General features: G+C 38.3%; 1 protein-coding gene across 1 annotated transcript in view; it reads right to left on the bottom strand.

The window, feature by feature from the left end:
• Positions 1 to 4195: 4195 nt before the first annotated feature.
• The window catches only part of LOC122029244 ((3S,6E)-nerolidol synthase 1-like), a 42747-nt gene continuing 24145 nt past the window's right edge, over positions 4196 to 22797 (bottom strand). Inside the window, exons 8-10 of the mRNA XM_042588183.1 lie at positions 6125 to 6201; positions 4312 to 4451; positions 4196 to 4255 (exon numbers count right to left, since the gene is read on the bottom strand). Of these exons, the coding sequence (XP_042444117.1) occupies positions 4196 to 4255; positions 4312 to 4451; positions 6125 to 6201 (277 nt within the window). The remainder of the gene's footprint in view (positions 4256 to 4311; positions 4452 to 6124; positions 6202 to 22797) is intronic.

Genomic DNA, 22797 nt, shown 5'->3' with positions numbered 1-22797 from the left:
TGTAATTCTTGTATAAGTAACATTTTGAATGATATTGATGTGGGGAATATTCTTTCTTGATTATGATTCTTTATTATATATTTAAATTGAAATATGATATATTAATATTAAAAGATAATAATTCAAAAGACAACAGTTTAAAATTGTTATTGTTGTCTATCACACTCAAAGACAACGGTTAAAAATCGTTGTCGTAGCTCCAAAACCGATTGTAACTGCAGTAAAAATGCTCTAAATAACAACGGTTTTAAACCGTTGTCTTTTCATTCAAAGACAACGGTTTAAAACCGTTGCAAAACTGTTGTCTTTTCACTCAAAGATAACAGTTTAAAACCGTTGTCATAGCCCCCCACTTTTAACAACACTGCCAATTACAACGGTTTTAAAGGGTCTACGACAACGGTTTTTAACCGTTGTCTTTTAATATTTTTGTTGTAGTGGGAGTACAATTACAAAGAATAGTTTATGGAGAGCATCACAAAGATTGCAGTTGGTACATGTTGACATCTGTGGACCCATCATACCTGCTTCCAATAGTAAGAAGAGGTATTTCATAAGTTTTGTTGATGATTTTAATCGTAAAGTATGGATATATTTTCTTGCTGGAAAATCTAAAGCTTTTGCTATCTTCAAGAATTATAAATCCCTTGTTGAGAAAGAGACAAGAGCATTTATTTGTTGTCTATGCACAGATAGCAGTGGAGAGTTTACCTCTCATGAATTCAATTCCTTTCTCAAAACTAATGGTATCAACAAGAAACTCGCAGCAGCTTACACTCTCTAATAAAATGGTGTAACCGAACATAAAAATATGACAATCATGAATATATATGGTTAGAAGTACGTTATTGGAGAAGCAAGTTCTAAAGATCTTTTTGGCTAGAAGCAGCAAATTGGGCAGTGCATGCACTCAATAGAAGTCCTACATTGGTAGTAAAAAATATGACTCCTGAAGATGCTTTGAGTAGTGTCAACCCAAATGTTGAATACTTCGGATTTTGGATGCATTAGCCATGTTCATGTATCAGACAATAAGAGAAAGAAGCTAGATGATAAGAGTCTTCGGTGTGTGTTGCTAGGGATGAATGAAGAATCTAAAGCATATAGATTGTATGATCCAGTATCCTGGATGATAATTGTAAGCAGAGATATGATTTTTGAAGAAAACGAGGGTTGGGAATGGGGATGAAGTAGTAATGAAGAGGTGGGACTTGATATCCTTGTACGGGAAGAAAGTAATGCAGAAAGTGCACATGATCGAAGTGAAGAAGAATCTGAAGATGAGGTAGCAGCTGATGAAGAAGGAGAAGAGGTTAGTTTATCTTCATGTGGGTCACCTGGAGAGAATTCTCTAGAAAGAAGGCAAAAAAGAATACCGTTCTAGATGGAAGATTATGTGACTAAGGAAAAATTCTTTGAAGAAGATGTTGAGCACAACAATTTGGTTATGTTTATCTCCACCTCGGATCCAACTACATTTGATGAAGCTATTTAGAGCTCTAAGTGGAAATCTACATGGATTTGGAGATAGAAGCGATTGAAAGAAATGAAATTTGGGAGTTGACCGATTTGCCTAAAGGAATGAAAAAGATCAAAGTGGGTTTACAAAACTAAACTCAACGTAAATGGCGAGGTTGAAAAATGCAAGACACAATTGGTGGCAAAAGGGTATGCTCAACAGAATAACATAGATTATATTGAGGTATTTGCGCCTATGGCTAGGTGGGATATGATTCGAATGATAATTGCTTTAGTAGCTCAAAATAGTTGAAGTTTATACCAGCTTGATGTCAAATGTACTTTCTTGCATGGAGAGCTAAATGAAGCATTATTTTATTGAGCAACCATAGGGCTATGAGAAGAAAAGTGAAGAGTACAAGGTGAAAAAGGTATTGTATGACCTTAAACAAGCTCCTCATGCATGATACAGCAGGATTGAAGCCTATTTTGTCAAAGAACGGTTTGAAAGATGCAACTGTTAACATACATTATTCTTAAAACTAGAAGATGAAGGTAAAATTTTGATTGTTAGCCTATATGTTGATGATCTAATTTTTATTGGCAATATGATGAGAGTAAGTTTGTTAAATTCAAGAATTCTTTGAAACTTGAATTTGATATGACTGATTTGGTACAGATGAAACATTTTCTCTGTGTGTTGGCGTTACAAAATCCTGAAGACATCTATATTAGCTAAAGAAAATATGCAAAAGATGTTTTGAAGAAGTTTGCGATGGAGAAGAGTAATAGTGTGAAAAATCTCATTGTTCCTTAAACTTATGAAGGATGAAGAAGGATCCAAATTAAATGCTACCATGTACAAACAATTAGTTGGAAGTCTTATGTATCTAACCGCCACAAGACTAGATTTGATGTATGTGGTATTAGCAGATTCATGGTAAGTCTAATAGAGTTACATTTGCAAGCTATGAAAAGGGTACTAAGATACTTGAAAGGAACTGTGGATTTGGAAGGTGCTATGTCATGGTCTTAAAAAAAATAGTCTATAGTTGCTTTATTTACTATTGAAGTAGAATTTGTAACAACAACCTCTTGTGCTTGTCAAGGGGTGTGGATGAGGAGAGTATTGGAGAAACTCGGTCATTCTCAAGGCAAGTGTATCACTGTGTTATGTGACAATAACTCTACCATTAAGCTATCTAAGAATCCAATCATGTATGGATGCATCAAACATATTGAGGTAAGATTTCATTTCTTATGTGATTTGACCATGCAAAGATGGAATTGTTGAGCTGAAACATTGTATCATACAAGATAAAGTTGTAGATATTATGACAAAATCACTTAAGCTGGATGTGTTCTTGAAGCTACGTGATTCAATGGGTGTATGTGCGGTATCACGACTAAATTAAAAGCATTACTACAATCAATTTAGAGGAGGAATTGTTTGGATAATAGTTGAAGTTGTCAACTATAATAAGTCCTATTAATTAGGATCTAGTCTGACTTTTACCAAGTTATTAGGATCAACTGGGTTGTTTTTTAAAAAATTTTATCTCATTGTATGGCGTCTATAATGCCAACCGTTTATTGATTTCTAAGTGACAATAAAAATGTTTTCATCCATAACAGATAGAAAGGACAGATCGTCGGAGTCGCAAATAGAAATAGAATCGACAGGTGTTGAGGATAGTGTTACATCGGGGGAAACCAAAACAGACAAAAGAGTATAAATAAACAGGCAACGCAAGCAAACAAATCAATTGACGGCATCCCTGGCCCTACCTGAGGGGTCCCCTGCCAGCACAAGGCTAGACAGAGCTAAGGGTAGAGCTGTTGCCGTAGGGATTTGAGGTCATTGCAAAACATAATATGAACACGATAGGAGGCTACAGATAGAGGTTGGAAGTTGATAACCTGAGAACAGGCAGTCGCAGGCGGAGCAGGAGAAGAACGCAACCAAAAACTGACAGTTGCCACACGGGAATAGGCCAGCTGTTTTTTCGCCTTTGCCATCCAATCAAAAATCAAGTTTTTGCAGACCTGGCGGTGTGCTCTCCAAAGCTAGTAGGTGAGGTATTGAATTCAAAGGTGTTGGATCGGATTAACAGGCAACGGTTTTGGGAAAAAGGGTTGAGATCCAAAGCCCAAATCACTTTCGCAAGTTTGAACGGTGTGGATAAATCAAGAAATACTTTGCTCTGATCCGACAGGTGTGGGCCAGGCAAGATCCTCTAATCCTGTCCGTCCTAGTTACTCCTAGACCAGAGGTAATGATAGGTAAATTTAATGGTCCTATCTATTTAGCAGGTAGGGTCCATTAAATTTTACCTGTCATTATAGTGGACTAGGGTCTTGATTGGTTAAATGTGGACCAGAGGATCCTTGTTCAATGTGGACAACCTAGCAAGTAAATTGGGGGTCAAGGAGTGAAAAATAAATAACTAATCGTGACTGGAATCCACGACAACACAAAGGTCAAAGCAAATATGATGGCGGAATGAGTTTAACACCTCATCTGCTACTGTTTATCACCCTCCTTGTGTTAGGCATTCACAAGAATATACGGTGGCAAAAGAAGATTTGTTGGCTTTCAGAGCTTCTCTTAACCTGCTCTCAGATAAACACAGAAGAAGTATAGATGTGTCTTAGGCAGTTGATCCCTCTCTTATGGTACGCATCTCCCTTTTAACACGAGAGGCTTTGCACTGACTATTGGCCTGCGAATGCTAAATCAGACTGAGACTACTGTAGAAGCAGCTTGGTCATAACTAGCGTTCATGGCAAAGACGACCTGCCATGAACATATCAAACAGCTGGTCCATGAAACACGGAATATAATCTAAGAACCAGTAGCTGTCCAGATGAATGTGAAGGCATGGAATCAGAATCCATCACAGGGGAAAGATCTAGTGGATCGAGGATAGCCGTCAAAGACGCAAGCTCAGGGACAAACAAAGCACCACACCCAACCTCGCAAGTGGGTTGATCTATTCACAAAGAATAGTGCTCAAAGAATACCACATTGTTGTATCTAAAAGCATGAAACACAAAATAAAATTTACAGTGATCTTCTGAGACGATCTTGATTTCCACTTGACGTCAAAAGAATGATCACGAAACGAAATCGGAAAACTCTTTGTCAAGTTCATGAACCAAATCCCTCTCTCATTGCTCGAATGTTCTTCTCAGATCATTGCCCATATCACCCATGCTCTCATCTCCCTTTTATAACTTGGACGAAGCAACAGCAGGAGTTAATCATCTACGTTACTGCATGCAGCAATAACACGGTGGTAATGGGATTACGTTACTGCAAGCAACAATAATGTCAGCAATGCTAATATCTCTCACTTGTCTAAGTTAAACCACAAAGGAAAATGATCACAAAGATCATGAAAAATAAAGATTGTCAATCACCAAGACCATGTAAGTCACATAGACTATATGATGATCAAGTCACGAAGGCTAAATTATAAAAAAAAAACTAATTAGTCACAAAGATCAAATAAGAATATTCAATCCATACTTTAGGAAAAATGGTTCGTATGACAACAAGCACAATGCGCAATAATTGCTATGAAGATCGTTATACCTTATATAGTTGCTCTATAGAACGAATCAGAGATATAAATAACTTGCATTTATCCTAGATTAAAATATTTACATCAATATTAACATCTCTAATTCCTTATAATGACTATTATGTCAAAAGCATGTTCAACATCTATAATCAATATAACTATTCACAATTACATTTTATATACTGAACTGCAAATATAATTGGAACCAGTGAATAAATATCATATATATAAATCAATTTTAATCTTCCTTTTTAGTTAGAATCTATTCATTCTAATCTACCGCTTTCCTAGTTATGCTACATAGACCGAATCCCCATAGCTAATAGGAAACATGCTAAAGTAGCAGACACTGATCAGAACTTCAAGTAGACAGCTAAATAGTCACTCAGGGTAAGATTGAGATTAACTTATAATTTCAAGGGTCTCACATAGTAGAGAAGCAGGATCTATTCTTCTACGACCCTTCTTGTCGCCATAGCACATGTGGTATGAATGACATGCTATGATGTTATTCTCTTTACTAAAAAGAGTGCATGTTTTTCTCAAAATTTAACATCGTACATATTTCAATCTAGACATACCTAATATCTAATCCTGAATGCAACATATAAATTCTAATATAGCTTTAAGCAGATTCAGTAAATGGTGGGTATATTTACTCCAATCATTACATTAATGATCTTATCTTGACATAATTATCAAGGCGATATTAACTTATAGATATATCTCTATTTATAGCTACATAAGCTATCCTATAAGTAACAGTCTTATCTCTATTTATAATTAACAAATATAGATGATTGTCCATGTGAGTGGACCAATCTCAATCTACCAACATGCTTATCGAGACTTTTTTTTCAAATGTAACAAAGACATATACACTGAATAGGTCATGACATTTTACAACATGTTATATTTTACGAAGCCACAAAGACTTCTCATATCCTTGAAATGACTCTTTAGTCAATGACTTAGTAAAAGGATTTGTAAGCATAGTACATATAGGGATATACTGAAGAATTATCACTTTCTTATCAGACAATCCCTTATAAAATTATACTTAATTTCTATATGCTTACCTTTGCTGGGATATTTGGGATCTTTAGAGAAAGGTATAGCAGGTTGACTATCATAGTACCCTATAACAGGACTAGCACTGGCCTTAGCAATTTTCAAATGTTTCAGGAACTTTCTTAACTAAACAACTCTTGCATAGCCACTGCACAAGCCACAAAGCTTCCATTGTCGGCAAGGTTACAAAAGTCAAGCTATACTATTGTCGACAAGGCTACACAAGACAAGCCACATAACTTTCATTATCGATAAGGCTACATAAGCCTACTTCTAACTATTCCATGAGATGGTGTAAAATAATGAACAATTAATAATTACATGGTAAGGTTATTTGAGGAAATAATCTTATTGGAATTTTTAGAAATTTTTAGAAATTTTTAGAAATTTTTCTGGAATTAATCGGAGCTCGTACGGCGTATTTAGAGGGGATGCACTTATGGGCTCGAGAAAAGCCTATTTAGAATACCCCTTAAGTAGGAGTTAATAAATTTCATTAACGCCCAATTAACCTAAGTGTTAAATAAAAACCCTAAGTTTTCTTCCTCTCATCTCCACCGAGTTCTCCTCGTTCTCGTGCCCTAAGCTTGATGCCGCCACCATTCCTCTCCCTCTCGCGACCTTGCTATTCCACCCATTGCCACCACGTGCAATCAACAGCTGCGACCGCCCCTTCGCGCCTACCGCTTGCAGCCGCGGGTCATCGCCGGAGAAGAAGACGCCCCATCTCCTCTTCCTCCCCGAGTCGCACACCGCTCGGTCTCCTCTTCTCTCCCGAGCCGCACCGCAGAGCTCTCCTTCGTTTCCCTTCTAAATAGATCGTCATTGCCCGATCGTCGGCGTCGGGAGCCCTAGCTGTTCTTGCATTGTCTCTACCCAACATCGGTGGACACCTCTCGACGTCGTGCCGCTGTTGAGCAGTGTCGTTGTTGCCGGGAGAAGGAGCATCGACAAAGGGTTTAGGCCAACCTTTTTCCTTTACTTGTGGAGTCGGGCAGAGTGGTGGATTTTGCATCAGAGGGGTCCATGATCTCTTCCTCTTCACTGATCTGGATAAGGCTCCGGCCTATTAGAATGTATACTAAAAGTCTCATTTTTTGTATAAACACTTAGTTTGAAGAATCACATTGGTCAAATATCTTCATTTATGTTAAATGCAGTTGTCCATTTAATTTATATTGTAGATAACATTGTGTGAGGTGCCACACAGAAGATCATGCTATCAATTCCTTATAAATTATAAATAGTAGCTCACAACCAAGATGGAATGAGACAAACCATTAGAGTGGTTGTAGTGTAATTTGGTATTAGTTTATCTTAATTATAAAATTACACTAGTACACAAGGTGTGTATTGAGCAGGATCATATGAAGTATTTCTTTTTATATTGACATAATAAAAGAACAAGATCTCTGTTATTATGGAAGTATATGCTCTTAATCCCGATATAATAACAAGCACATAAACTTAGTATTTATTTCTTTAATTTATCAATGGGTGAGATTTAGTTCGATAAATCAATAGGCCCAATAAGTTGGAAAATAATATTATTTATATTGTGTGTTGTTGATTATAGAAGGAAACTATGTCCTAGTAATCTAGGTTGATAATGTCCCCTTGAGAAGCTCATAAGGATTATCATGTAAACCCTGCAGGTGGACTTAGTCTGACATGACAATAAAATTGAGTGGTACTACTCTTGGAGATAGATATTAATTAAGTGAGTTGTCAGTAACTCATTTAATTAATGGGCAATCGATATCTTAAACACAGGGAGATTAATGCACTCATGATAAGAAGGAGCCCATAATGTAATTTGGGATTGGTGCGGTAGTTCAATAATAACTCTTTAGTGGTATGAGTTATTATTGATGAACTTGAGTTGGGTATTCGGGGCGAACACGGGAAGCTCAAGCTCATCGGGAGATCAAAATCAATTTCTCCTCTCGGTCCCTGTTTTAACCTCTCTAATGCCTTGTATCCACAAAGTCTACTTCTTACATAAGTAATGGGCCGGACACATCCTTGCTTGGAGCAAGGGGGCTGACCAAACATTATTTTGGAGCTCATGTAGTGGCCGACCAAGCCATGCTTGGTGACCAAGCATGGGGTCGGCCATAGGTAAAGGAAAAAAGGAAGTTTTGTTTAAAACAAAATTTTGTTAAAATCTTTCCTTATTTGTAGTTATCTACAATGGTTAAAAGAGAGATTTTAATTTGTTAAAATCTTTTCTTTTTTTATAGTTAAAAGAAAGATTTTAATTTCCTTTTATGGCCATCCTCATGGTTTTAAAAGAGAGTTTTAAAATTTTAAAATATTTCCTTTTATAGCTATCTACAAAAGATTAAAGAGAGATTTTAATTTTGTTAAAATCTTTCCTTATTTGTAGTTATCTATAATGTTTAAAAGAGAGATTTTAATTTTTGATAAAACATTCTCTTTTTGTAACCATGATTTTAAAAGGAGAAGTTTTAATTAATCTTTCCTTTTTTGTAGTTGTCTACATGTTTTAAAAGAGAGAGAATAATTTTAAAACTTTCCTTTATTGCCATGTACAATAGGAAATTTAGAAAAGAGATATTTTAATTGTTGTTAAAATTTTATTTTTTAAATGGGAGGCCACAAATAAGAAAGTTTTAATTATGTTTAAAACTTTCCTTTTTTGCCATGACCAAGGATTATAAAAGAGAGGTAGAGGGTGCCTTATTAGAATAGGATTGATCTCTCTTAGCTCCTCTCTTTTCCTTGGTGTGGCCGGCCCTTGCTTCTCCTCTTTCTCCTTAGTTTCTTTCTCTTGTGGCCGGCGACACCCTTTCTTCATCCTCCCTTTCTTCTCTCTAAGGTCGGCAACTCATTTACTCATAGTGGCCGAAGGTTGGAGAAGAAGAAGAAAAGGAGAAGGAGCACATAGGTGGCCGGTTGCTTGGAGGAGAAGAAGAGGAAGAAAATTTCCTATTTTGGCATCCCTTGGTGGCACGAGAGTCATGGAGGAGAAGAAGTGGTTCGAGTGGATTCCATCTTGGTAGATCATTACCCACACAACACCCAAGAGGAGGAGAGGAATACAACAGAAGATCAAGAGATCTTTACCAACAAAGAAAGGTATAACTAGTTATTTGTTTCCGCATCATAACTAGTTCATGTTCTTTATATAAATCTTGAAAAACCAAACACAAGAGGCTATCAGTTTTAGTTTATTATTTTGTTATCAATTTTATTGTTCGATTTCATGTTTCGATATTGTGTTTCTATTGACGTCTCTATAGTTAAACCTAGTTTACTGTAAGAAGTTAAATATCCAATTTCTTTGAAAGGCTTTGTCTAGGAAATTGTAACGCTCGAAAATTCTCAAAACTATTTTAGAAATATTCTATGATTTTTCTGGAATTTTGGAATATTTTTATGGAATTTTTAGAGTAGCGGAAGTAACAAAAATAAATAGGACCGTAAAATAGCCTACGCGGGAATCGAACCCGAGACCTATTGGGTCCTATGACTTATGGTGAACCATGGTAACCAAGTGAACCCAGCAGGGCCGTGCTGAAAGAAAAGGGAGACAATAATATTTATGTTAGATTTGGACAGAAATTACCACTTAATATAAATAGGAAATAATTAAGTGAAGGGTTATTTGGATCGTGATTTTTCCTCTCCTCAAACCCTCACCGCCGAACCTCCCTTCTCCCTCATCTCTCGGCGCCAACCACAAGCAGGGCTAGGGTTCCCCTCCTAGGGCTTCAAGGGCACTTTCCGGCGACAACTTCGACACGAGGACGCTCCCCTCCGCGAGAGGAACGCGTAGACGCGAGAAGATCGTCAAAAGGATCGTCTCCTCCGGAAATCTAGCGATTAGAATCGTAAGAAAATCCGAACAGGAGGTAAGAAACCCCTCACCTGCAGTATAAGTAGCTTTCGTGTGGATGTCATGTCTTAGTTTAGTAATACGTAGACCATTGACACAAAGGATGCGAATTAGCGCATACCAAGTGTTCGATTAAATAGTTAGCACAGAAAAATGCAACTTAGGCATTTTAGTAACTTAGATAAATGCAATAGAAGCATTTTATAGCTTATTTAGTCTTGCTTCAGCTTTTACAGGACTAGATGTCCAATGGGCGGGCTCCCCCAGTCGCCTCTAGGTTTAGATAACCTAGTTCTAGGTTTAGACAACCTAGTAAAAGCAAGACAAGAATTTATTAGCTTATGTTCAGTATTTTACTTTTCAGTGGCACTGTACTGGATTAGATATCCATTGGATTGGACTCCCACAGTCGTCCCTAGGTTCAGATAACCTAGTAGCCCTACTAAATTCGGGACTTGCAAACCCGGGTATAGTTAGGGATGCGCGCATAGCACGTACAATTGCCGGGCCCATTAGCAGCATGATTATATATATTTTCATCTATTATATGTATAGTTTTTAAACTCTCACAAATCAGTTGTGTATACAGTTAAATTCAGTACTAGCTTAGTTAGTTTAGCTTAGTTCAGGTTTCCGCTCAGCTCTTTCCTATGATTATGTATGATAGCTCTATGTTCAGTTTTTGTTACACATGCTTTAGCTGATAGTATTCCATGACTAGCTTTTAATTGCTATGTATCGTATGATAGCATGCCATGTTTTAGTTCAATCAGTACATGTTTTAAATAGCATGTCTTAAAAGTATATTGCATCGAATGCATGTTTTTGTGAGGTAGATGGTTTCTTACTAAGCGAAAGCTTACAGATACTTTTTCCTTATACTGCAGATAAAGGTAAAGGAAAGATGGACTAGCGGAGGCTGGAGGGCAATGCGATGAAGATGTGTGTGGATGGAACTTGGAATAAAGATCTTAGGGAATTTCAGCAAGCTTGTTTAAGCATTAGAACTTTTTAGCGTTTTGGTTATTTTGCACCTTAGTAAGTTAAATGTTATGAACTAGTTAATCATGCATTCTATCATGTTAGAACACTATTTTACGATGTTAGAATGTTTTGTATTTGGTTTAGAATAGTTATAAGTAACTTTGGCACGAACAAGTGCTGAAATCAGACCTTTGGCACGAAATCAGAAACTCGAATCGATCAGCTGATCGATTCGAGAGTTTCCAATCGATCGAAGGATCGACTGGGCAATTGGACTCGCGAACAGTAGGCCTCTGGATTGATCAGCTGATCGACCCAGCAAGTTCTGTCGCGAACAGAAGGCTCTTGGATCGATCACTGGATCGATTGGCCAGTCTGGATCGATCAGCCGATCGATCCAGAATATTGCCCCGAGCACAGTAGCGTGCTGGATCGATCACTAGATCGATCCAACCCACGTCCCGGATACAGTAGCCCTCTGAATCGATCTCCGGATCGATTCGACCATTCCAATCGATCCGTGGATCGATTGGGAGGCCTAATATTAGCTAGAAACCCTTAGTTAAGTTCCTTGACCATAAGGGGAGGTAATAATGACATGAATAGCTTAGATTACACCCCTTAGCACATGTAGAACCAAGAAATGATAATAGTTTAGCAAAAATTTTAATTCGTACAGCTTCCGCACTTAGATTTAATGATGGTCATGGATTAATTAGCACAGCATAATGTGACGATCAGCCTTACAGCTTAGTTAGTAGAAGGCGGGTCGTTACACAGTGGTATCAGAGCAGTTTCCATACTTCCTACACACACATCAGCATTGAACCTGCAGCTTCCAAGTAAGAATACCTCTCACTTTGTTATGTTTATTGCTTTCCTGTTTGTAAATAACTAAAGTATGCTTATCTGTGATAGTAACTAACATGATAGTATTAGCTATGTAAACATGATGCTTTAGTTATGTATGTCCTCTCTTCCTTTAGAAATGGCAAGAGGACGCCCAGCTAGAAGGGCACCAGCTACTGAGCCCCAGCACGAGGCAGGCAGTTCAGTGCCTCCCCTAGACCTTACAGCATTAGTGGCTCAATTACAGCAGCAGCTAGCTGAACAGCAACAGGAGATAGCCACCTTAAAGGCTAATCAGCAGAATACCCCCACAGTCACCCCAGAACCAAACCTAGCAACGCCAGTAGTCTTAGAGGTTCCACCAGTCCAGCCTACAGCACCAGTAGCCCCAGCAACAGAGGCAAGAAGAGAAGCCTATCTGATCCAGTGGCAGAGAGTCAAGCCCGAGAACTTCTCTGGCACCAGTGAACCATGGGATACTCAAGCCTGGTTCAAGACACTGGAGAGCATGATGGAGCTTTTGGACTGGCCAAAGCATGAAAAGGTGAAGTGCGCCTCCTTCTGCTTGACAGGAGATGCACGTATGTGGTGGGAGAGAATTAGAGCGAAGCGCCCACTGAACCAGATGACGTGGGCCGACTTCGAGAAAGAATTCTTCGAGGAGTTCTTTCACATGCGGGTCACAAACCGCCACTACGACGAGTTCACAGAGTTTCGTCAGGGCAACCTATCAGTTGAGGAAGCCGTGAAGAAATTCAACAGATTGGCTCATCTATGCCCTGAACTAGTCAGCACAGAAAAAGAACGAGTCCAGTTGATGCTCAAGATGCTGAGGCCGGAAATAGCAATGAACGTGGCTGGCGGCGTTCATAGGACGCAAACCACCGAAGAACTAGTCAGCAGTGCTCTAACCACCGAGCACTACCAGAACAATATCAAGCAGCAGAAGCAAGTCCTTTCAGAGTCCAAAGGGCAAGGAGGCTCAGGTACTCAGAAACAACTGGAAAGGGAACTCCAGCAACAAGCGCAAACCAGGGAGTTACCCAAAGGGAGGACCAGCCAGCAAACAGCCTAGTTATCCCAAGTGTGCTACTTGTGGGAAATTTTACCCAGGAGTTTGTCGTAAGGGCACACGAGGATGCTTTGAATGTGGACAAGAAGGGCATATGGCTAAGTAATGCCCGAACAAGACAAGTCTTCCTCAACCACAGCCGATACAGTATGGAGGCCAGCCAGCACAGCTACATCAGATGCAGGCCGTTTTAGATGGTCCACACATCAGCCAGGGCAGACTAGAAGCCCCTCCAGCTACGACCAATGCGAGGATTTACTCACTCACCAGAGAGGACGTAGCGAATGCCTCGACAGTTGTTACAGGTCAGATTAGTATACTACAGCAAAGTACAACTGTCTTATTCGATACTAGGGCAACCCATTCTTATATATCCAGGACATTTGCCGAGAAGTTAGCAATACCTCTAGAGGTACTCCGTCGTCAGTTTCTGACGACGTTACCTTCAGGAGAAATTATGGCGTCCACACATTGGCTCAGAGCAGTGCCAGTCATTATAGCAGACAGAGAACTCTTTTGTGATCTGATAGTGCTAGACATGACTGATTACGATGTCATTTTTGGTGATCAGATACGGTGCCTCTATAGAGTGCCGTAAACAGAAAGTCGTATTCCAACCTGAAGCAGAAGTGCAGTTTGAATACGTCGGAGAACCAAAGAGAAAAGTCAAGAAGTTTCTCTCAGCTATGAAAGCACAGAGATTAATGGATTCAGGATGTACGGGATTCCTAGCACAAGTAGTCAATACCAGTCAGGACAAGGACCAACAACTAGCAGAGGTCCGAGTCCTATGTGACTACCCAGCAGTCTTCCCTGAAGAGTTACCAGGCCTAGCACCAGACAGGGAGATTGAATTCGAGATAGAACTCATTCCCGGTACAAATCCTATTTCCAAAGCACCCTACCGCATGGCTCCAGCAGAACTGAAGGAACTTCATGAGCAACTACAGAAGCTGCTTGACAAAGGCTTCATACGCCCTAGTCACTCACCATGGGGAGCGCCTGTATTGTTCGTGAAGAAAAAGGACGGGAGCATGCGCCTGTGTATAGATTACCGGGCACTGAACCAAGTTACCATCAAGAACAGGTATCCTCTTCCCAGAATAGATGACCTGTTTGATCAGCTAAAGGGAGCAGCAGTGTTCTCTAAGATAGACCTCAGGTCAGGTTATCATCAAGTGAAAGTTAAAGAAAGGGATATACCCAAGACAGCATTCAGGACTAGATACGGACATTACGAGTTCGTAGTCATGCCCTTTGGCGTGACAAATGCTCCAGCTACTTTCATGGACCTCATGAACAGGGTATTCAGAGAATACTTAGATAAGTTTGTTATCGTGTTCATCGATGACATTCTTATCTATTCAGGAACTCAGGAAGAACACGCAGAGCACGTGGAAATAGTATTGCAGACCCTTCAGCAGAACCAGCTGTATGCTAAGTTCACGAAATGTGAATTATGGTTAGATCAGGTGTCCTTCCTGGGTCACATCATCTCAAAGGATGGTATCATGGTAGACCCCAGTAAAATAGAAGCTGTGAGTAACTGGAAAAGACCCAAGAACACTAGTGAGATCAGAAGCTTTCTGGGATTAGCAGGTTACTATAGGAAATTCGTAGAGGACTTCTCCAGGATAGCCTCCCCACTGACAGCTCTTACCAGAAAGAACAGAAAGTTTCAGTGGACAGAGGACTGTGAGAACAGTTTCAGCAAGCTGAAAAGGAGATTGACCAGTACACCTATTCTGACTCTACCAGAAAACACAGCCAGCTTTGATATATATAGTGATGCCTCTAAATTGGGATTAGGAGCAGTGCTGATGTAAAATGGCAAGGTGATCGCCTACGCCTCCAGACAACTCAAGGATTATGAGAGGAATTACCCTACTCATGACCTTGAGCTTGCAGCAGTGGTGTTCACTCTCAAAATTTGGAGACATTACTTGTATGGAGCTCAGTGCAGAGTGTAAACAGATCATCAGAGTCTGAAGTACTTCTTCACTCAGAAGGATCTGAATATGCGACAGCGCAGATGGCTAGAGCTGGTCAAAGACTACGATATACACATCCTCTACCACCCAGGGAAAGCCAATAGGGTAGCAGATGCCCTTAGCAGAAAGTCCAGTGCTGCCCTATCATCTCTAGCAGCCATGTCACCACCCCTACAGAAGGAGATCACAGATTTCGGTCTCGAACTCATAGTCGGATGACTCTCTACTATGACATTAGAGTCTACCTTGCTTGGTGACATCTAGACAGATCAGGAGCAGGATCCTGAAATTCAAAAAATCAAGCAAGGATTAGCAGAATCAGAAAGTGGAGAATTCAGGGTGTCCGCTAGCGGGGTGTTGTACTTTGGCGACAGATTATGCGTTCCAGATCAGGGGGAACTACAGAGGAAAATCCTAGATGAGGCTCACAAGACTCCTTATGCGATGCATCCCGACTCCACCAAGATGTACCGGGACTTGAAGAAACATTTTTGGTGGCTTAGGATGAAGAGGGACATCGCTCAATATGCCAGCACCTGCCTAACCTGTCAGAGGGTTAAGGCAGAACATCAGAGACCAGGAGGAGTTTTACAGCCCATTCAGATTTCAGAATGGAAGTGGGAAGATATTTCTATGGATTTCATAGTGGGATTACCCAGAACCACGAATGGTTTTGATACCATCTGGGTAGTAGTCGACAGATTGACTAAATCAGCCCACTTCTTAGCTATCAGGATATCCTACTCCATGGAACAGCTAGCTCAGTTGTATCTCAAGGAGATTGTTAGACTACATGGAGTCCCACGAACCATTATATCAGACAGAGATAGCAGATTCACATCACACTTCTGGGAGTGTGTACAGACAGCGTTGGGCACAAAATTAAAGTTCAGCACAGCCTTCCATCCTCAAACAGATGGACAGACGGAGCGGGTAAATCAGGTACTCGAAGATATGCTCCGAGCATGTGCCCTAGATTTCAAAGGAAGTTGGTGCAAATATCTGAGCTTAGCAGAATTCGCATACAACAACAGCTATCAGGCCACCATCGGCATGGCACCTTATGAGGCTCTCTATGGGCGGAGGTGTAGATCTCCAATCTGCTGGTATGAGAGTGGCGAACAGAAAGAACTAGAACTTCAGACAGATCTAGTGGTAGATACCACAGCAGCTATACAGCAGATCCGCCAGAGGATAGAGACAGCTCAGAGCCGCCAGAAAAGCTATGCTGATACACGGCGCAGACCTTTAGAGTTTTCAGTTAGGGATTCAGTGTTCCTCCGAGTAGCTCCTATGAAGGGAGTAATGCGTTTTGGGAAGAAGGGCAAATTAAGTCCCAGATATGTGGGACCATACCTTATCAGCAGAAGAGTTGGCAAGGTAGCATATGAGCTAGAGCTACCTCAGGAAATGTCAACTGTTCATAATGTATTTCATGTCTCTATGCTGAAGAAGCATATCCCATATGCCACCCAGGTGATTGAGCCCCAGTCGGTACAAGTCCGCGAAGACCTCAGTTATGATAGTCGGCCTATTCAGATAATAGACCGAGCAGTTAAGAAATTGCGGAACAAGGAAGTACCATTAGTTAAAGTTATTTGGCACAGTCACACAGCAGAAGAGGCAACTTGGGAGACAGAAGCCAGTATGAGACAGAAGTACCCAGAGTTATTCTAAGTTCGAGGATGAACTTTTTATAAGGTATGGGGGATTGTAACACCCAAAAATTCTCAAAACTATTTTAGAAATATTCTATGATTTTTCTGAAATTTTGGAATATTTTTATGGAATTTTTAGAGTAGCGGAAGTAGCAAAATTAAATAGGACCGTAAAATAGCCTACGCGGGAATCGAACCCGAGACCTATTGGGTCCTATGACTTATGGTGAACCATGGTAACCAAGTGAACCCAGCAGGGCCGTGCTGAAAGAAAAGGGAGACAATAATATTTATGTTAGATTTGGGCGGAAATTACCACTTAATATAAATAAAAAATAATTAAGTGAAGGGTTATTTGGATCGTGATTTTTCCTCTCCTCAAACCCTCACCGCCGAACCTCCCTTCTCCCTCATCTCTCGGCGCCAACCACAAGCAGGGCTAGGGTTCCCCTCCTAGGGCTTCAAGGGAACTTTCCGGCGACAACTTCGACACGAGGACGCTCCCCTCCGCGAGAGGAACGCGTAGACGCGAGAAGATCGTCAAAAGGATCGTCTCCTCCGGAAATCTAGCGATTAGAATCGTAAGAAAATCTGAACAGGAGGTAAGAAACCCCTCACCTGCAGTATAAGTAGCTTTCGTGTGAATGTCATGTCTTAGTTTAGTAATACGTAGACCATTGACACAAAGGATGCGAATTAGCGCATACCAAGTGTTCGATTAAATAGTTAGCACAGAAAAATGCAACTTAGGCATTTTAGTAACTTAGATAAATGCAATAGAAGCATTTTATAGCTTATTTAGTCTTGCTTCAGCTTTGACAGGACTAGATGTCCAATGGGTGGGCTCCCCCAGTCGCCTCTAGGTTTAGATAACCTAGTTCTAGGTTTAGACAACCTAGTAAAAGCAAGACAAGAATTTATTAGCTTATGTTGAGTATTTTACTTTTCAGTGGCACTGTACTGGATTAGATATCCATTGGGTTGGACTCCCACAGTCGTCCCTAGGTTCAGATAACCTAGTAGCCCTACTAAATTCGGGACTTGCAAACCCGGGTCTAGTTAGGGATGCGCGCATAGCACGTACAGTTGCCGGGCCCATTAGCAGCATGATTATATATATTTTCATCTATTATATGTATAGTTTTTAAACTCTCACAAATCAGTTGTGTATACAGTTAAATTTAGTACTAGCTTAGTTAGTTTAGCTTAGTTCAGGTTTCAGCTCAGCTCTTTCCTATGATTATGTATGATAGCTCTATGTTCTGTTTTTGTTACACATGCTTTAGCTGATAGTATGCCATGACTAGCTTTTGATGCTATGTATCGTATGATAGCATGCCATGTTTTAGTTCAATCAGTACATGTTTTAAATAGCATGTCTTAAAAGTATATTGCATCGAATGCATGTTTTTGTGAGGTAGATGGTTTCTTACTAAGCGAAAGCTTACAGATACTTTTTCCTTATACTGCAGATAAAGGTAAAGGAAAGATGGACTAGCGGAGGCTGGAGGGCAATGCGATGAAGATGTGTGTGGATGGAACTTGGAATAAAGATCTTAGGGAATTTCAGCAAGCTTGTTTAAGCATTAGAACTTTTTAGCGTTTTGGTTATTTTGCACCTTAGTAAGTTAAATGTTATGAACTAGTTAATCATGCATTCTATCATGTTAGAACACTATTTTACGATGTTAGAATGTTTTGTATTTGGTTTAGAATAGTTATAAGTAACTTTGGCACGAACAAGTGTTGAAATCAGGCCTTTGGCACGAAATCAGAAACTCGAATCGATCAGCTGATCGATTCGAGAGTTTCCAATCGATCGAAGGATCGACTGGGCAATTGGACTCGCGAACAGTAGGCCTCTGGATCAATCAGCTGATCGACCCAGCAAGTTCTATCGCGAACAGAAGGCTCTGGGATCGATCACTGGATCGATTGGCCAGTCTGGATCGATCAGCCGATCGATCCAGAATATTGCCCCGAGCACAGTAGCGTGCTGGATCGATCACTGGATCGATCCAACCCACGTCCCGGATACAGTAGCCCTCTGAATCGATCTCCGGATCGATTCGACCATTCCAATCGATCCGTGGATCGATTGGGAGGCCTGATATTAGCTAGAAACCCTTAGTTAAGTTCCTTAACCATAAGGGGAGGTAATAATGACATGAATAGCTTAGACTACACCCCTTAGCACATGTAGAACCAAGAAATGATAATAGTTTAGCAAAAATTTTAATTGGTACAGCTTCCGCACTTAGATTTAATGATGGTCATGGATTAATTAGCACAGCATAATGTGACGATCAGCCTTACAGCTTAGTTAGTAGAAGGCGGGTCGTTATAGAAATGGTGGATGATCCCATAACCAAGAAGGCCTAGTGCCTCGCCATATTTAACCTGGAAGCCGATCTTTGAAATAAATATTTGATAACTTCTGTAATATGGTTTAACTTAGGAAGATCACATCGGTTAAACTTGGAGTCAAAATGTTAAGTATCATTTCCAATCCAAGTTTAACTTCTGAAGGACAATTTGGATTAATAATATTAAGCATCGTTTGCAATCCAAATTTATCTTCAGTAGAGCACATGGTTAGCTAGGATAGTTCTATGCTTGTACAAATTTTTGTACAGGGGAACTAGGACGGTATTCCGAGTAGCAACCAATAATTGGTATCAGAGCTAGGTTTTAGTCTCTGTGTGTTTGGTTTTTAGTTTAATTATGCACATGTCATACATAATTTAGGCATGATAATAGTAGGATGTGCAAATAGATTAACTCTGTGGTTGCAGGCATCCTAGATCCAACTATTATGGCCATGTTGTGATTGTGTGTGATTGGACCCTCGGATATGTCGAGGGTGTTTTATGTGTGTGCATGATTGTAATATTAAATATAGCAGGAGCTGTATTAGTTATTAGGATTTTACATTTTATTCGATCTAGATTATATGTACATTCCTTTGTGGAATATAGGATCAATAAATGTAAAATTTTATTTTTATCGCGGACCGTATCCTTGCGAGGCGTGGGACTATTTGAGGACCAGAGGCGCAGCGAAAAAAGAAGCAAGATAGATACGATGATTAGACTCGATGACGGTGGCTAAAAATGGCAGCAGATAGGGTTGATGGCACACGGACGACAGCTATGGATAAAGGTCATAATAGTTGGAAATTTATTTTTCTTATTTATTGCCTTTTATGTTGTGTGTTCTTGTGTTTGTATGCTTGTGTGCATGTTAAAATTCCTCGTTCTAAATAACTAAGTGGGAGAGAAATTTAATTAAATTCCACGGTCTCCATTACTGGTTTGTAAGAGATGCATTCAAACTTGCACGTTGGCTCTGAGTGCCTTCCTCCACATCGGATGAGTTTGTTTGCGGATCACTAGATCAAACTTCCTTAATGGATGATTATAGGAAATTATTTAGGATGTGTGTGATCTTCTCCATCAGAAGGGGCACAATTCTATTTAGTGGACTTAGTATCAAGTAATGGTATACACTTAGGCACATTTAATAGTATCCTCTCCATCGGAGTCACTACTATTATTTGTATGACCAAAGAAAAACCAACTATTAATTTGTCATAAAGTTAGGTAAAACCCCCTCTTACAAATTATTGAATTTGTATACGTTCACACTATCGTGGCATACAAAATTCATAGTGTTTGAGGTAATTTTATTTGTCATAAAGTTAGGTTGACAAAATAAAATTAATGGGTAAAACTCCCTCTTACAAATGATTGAATTTGTATACATTCACACTATCGTGACATACAAAATTCATGGTGTTTGAGGTAATTTTAGGTTGACAAGATAATTAATGGGTAAGACCCTCCTCTTACAAATGTTTGAATTTGTATACGTCCACACTATTGTGGCATACAAAATTCACGGTGTTTGAGGTGTTGGTGAATTTAAATGACATTGTTTTGAGGAATCAATATTATTTTAAATTCTAAAGTTTTGACCAAATATTTGATCGAAGACAGACCAACTATTAATTTTATTTGTCATAAAGTTAGGTTGACAAGATAATAAAATTAATGGATAAAATCTTCTCTTACAAATGTTTGAATTTGTATACTTCCACACTAACGTGGCATACAAAATTCATGGAGATTTTGAGGTGTTGGTCTTGACCAAATATTTTGTGATTCTTAGGATTTCAAATGGTTTTCAATTCCCTAGTTGAATGCACTTACAAGTCCCAATTATAATGATTGGAAATAAAACTTGGACACTAAGGTGGACTGTCCTCTCATAAATGAGAACAATAAAGGTGTATCTTATTCATTAGTTGTTGAAACATGTTTAGTGGTGTTATCTACCGGTACCTGGTGTGTAGATACAAGAACCACTGATCATGTCTGTAATTCATTGCAAGGGTGCCAGGAAACCCGACGACTACATGAAGGAGAAATCACCGTTTACATGGGCAATGCTATGAAAGTGGTGGCTGTTGTAGTGGGAGATGTTTATTTATCCTTTGATAGGAATAAACCATTGATTTTGATAAATTACCTTTATGTACCAAGTTTTAGAAAGAATTTGATTTCAGTTTCTAAACTATTTGAGAATGGATATTCTGTTTCTTTTGATGACAAAGTGATTATTAAGAAAAATAGAGTGGTTATCTGTTCTGGTACATTAGTTGGCAATTTATATACTCTAAATCCAATAACTCTCATGATGCAATAAATGGAAATTAATAACACATCTTCTAATTCTAATAAAAGAAAGCAACCTTCGGAAATGAACAACCTAAGATATCTTTGGCATCTAAGGCTAGGTCATATTAACTTGAGTAGGATTCAAAGGTTAATAGCCGATGGACTTTTGGGTTCATTGGTGGTGGAAAACTTTCCAACCTACGAGTCTTACTTGGAAGGAAAAATGACCAAGAGACCTTTTAAAGATAAGGGGTATAGAGCCAAAGATGTGTTGAAAGTGAGTAACTTTAAGCTCCCCCTAAAGGGTAGCACTTAAAAAACTTAGCTAATTTAAAGCGTTGAAAGTGAGTTAGCTTTTTCAAGAAACGTAGCTAAACTTAGCTTTGAAAATAATGGCTTTAAAAAAATACTTATCTAAATTAGAAATGCTTTGAAAAAAAACTTTGTCAAGTACTTAGATTTATGAAATTTTGATAAAAACTTAGCTTTAAAAATACTTAGCTTAAAAGCTTAGTTAAAAGTACTCAGCTTAAAAAGGATTTTGATAAAAGCTTAGTTTAAAAAAATTGATAAAAATTGAGTTAAGTACTTAGCTTTAAAAAGAAGTTGATAAAAACTTAGTTAAGTACTTAGCATAAAAAGCTTTTGATAAAAACTTAACTTTAAAAATATTTTGATAAAAATACTTAGCTAAGTAAATGATTTCTTTGAAAAATACTTAAAAATATTTTATCCAAAACTTAGTTTCTATCTTTTCAAAAATAATTTTTTTTTTAAGTTTTAAAAAAAATTAAACTTCCTCTTTCAGAAGTATTTTGAACTTTTGAAAAGTTTAACTTTAAAAAACAATGCTTTAACAAAATAAAAATTAATGTCTTAACCTTTCTTTCACTCCCCTTAATTAATGCCAAAAATGTTTGAGGGTATAGAGTCCAAGCATGTAAAATAAACATAAAAGTTCTTATTTATTTTCCTAATTTTTCATCTCACTCATTCTATATTGTCAAGTATGTTCAGCTTATGAGTATGTATGAGACGGAGTTAAGTTAAGTTTATTTTATCTTTAACTTTCAAAAATATTTATGATATAGAAGAATATTTTAAAAATAATTTAAGTTAAATTTGGATTTTAAAAATATTAAATTTTAGATTTTAAAATATAAATTTGAATTTGAAGATTTTAAAATGTTGAAGATAAAAATATTTTAAATTTGAGTTTCAGAATAATTTATTTTGAATTTAAAAACATATATATTTGAGTAATTAAATTTTGAATTTTAAAACTTTTTAAACAATATTTAAAAATAATTATGATTAAGATTTTAAAAATTAAATCATTTGAAAATAATTCATATTTTGAAATTAATTATGATTTGAAAGTAATTATGATTTAATTATGATTTGAAAATAATTAATATTTTAAAATTAATTATGATCGGAAAGTAATTATGATTTTGAAAGTAATTAATATTTTGAAATTAACTATGATTTAAAAATAATGATAATTTAATTATGATTTGAAAAGAATTAACATTTTGAAATTAATTATGATTAGAAATTACTTATACTTGTGGAATTAATTATAA

The sequence above is a fragment of the Zingiber officinale genome, chromosome 10B (assembly GCF_018446385.1).
Source record: "Zingiber officinale cultivar Zhangliang chromosome 10B, Zo_v1.1, whole genome shotgun sequence".
NCBI lineage: Eukaryota > Viridiplantae > Streptophyta > Magnoliopsida > Zingiberales > Zingiberaceae > Zingiber > Zingiber officinale.
Note: the sequence above shows the minus strand (reverse complement) of the source record. Positions and strands in the feature narration are given on the sequence as shown.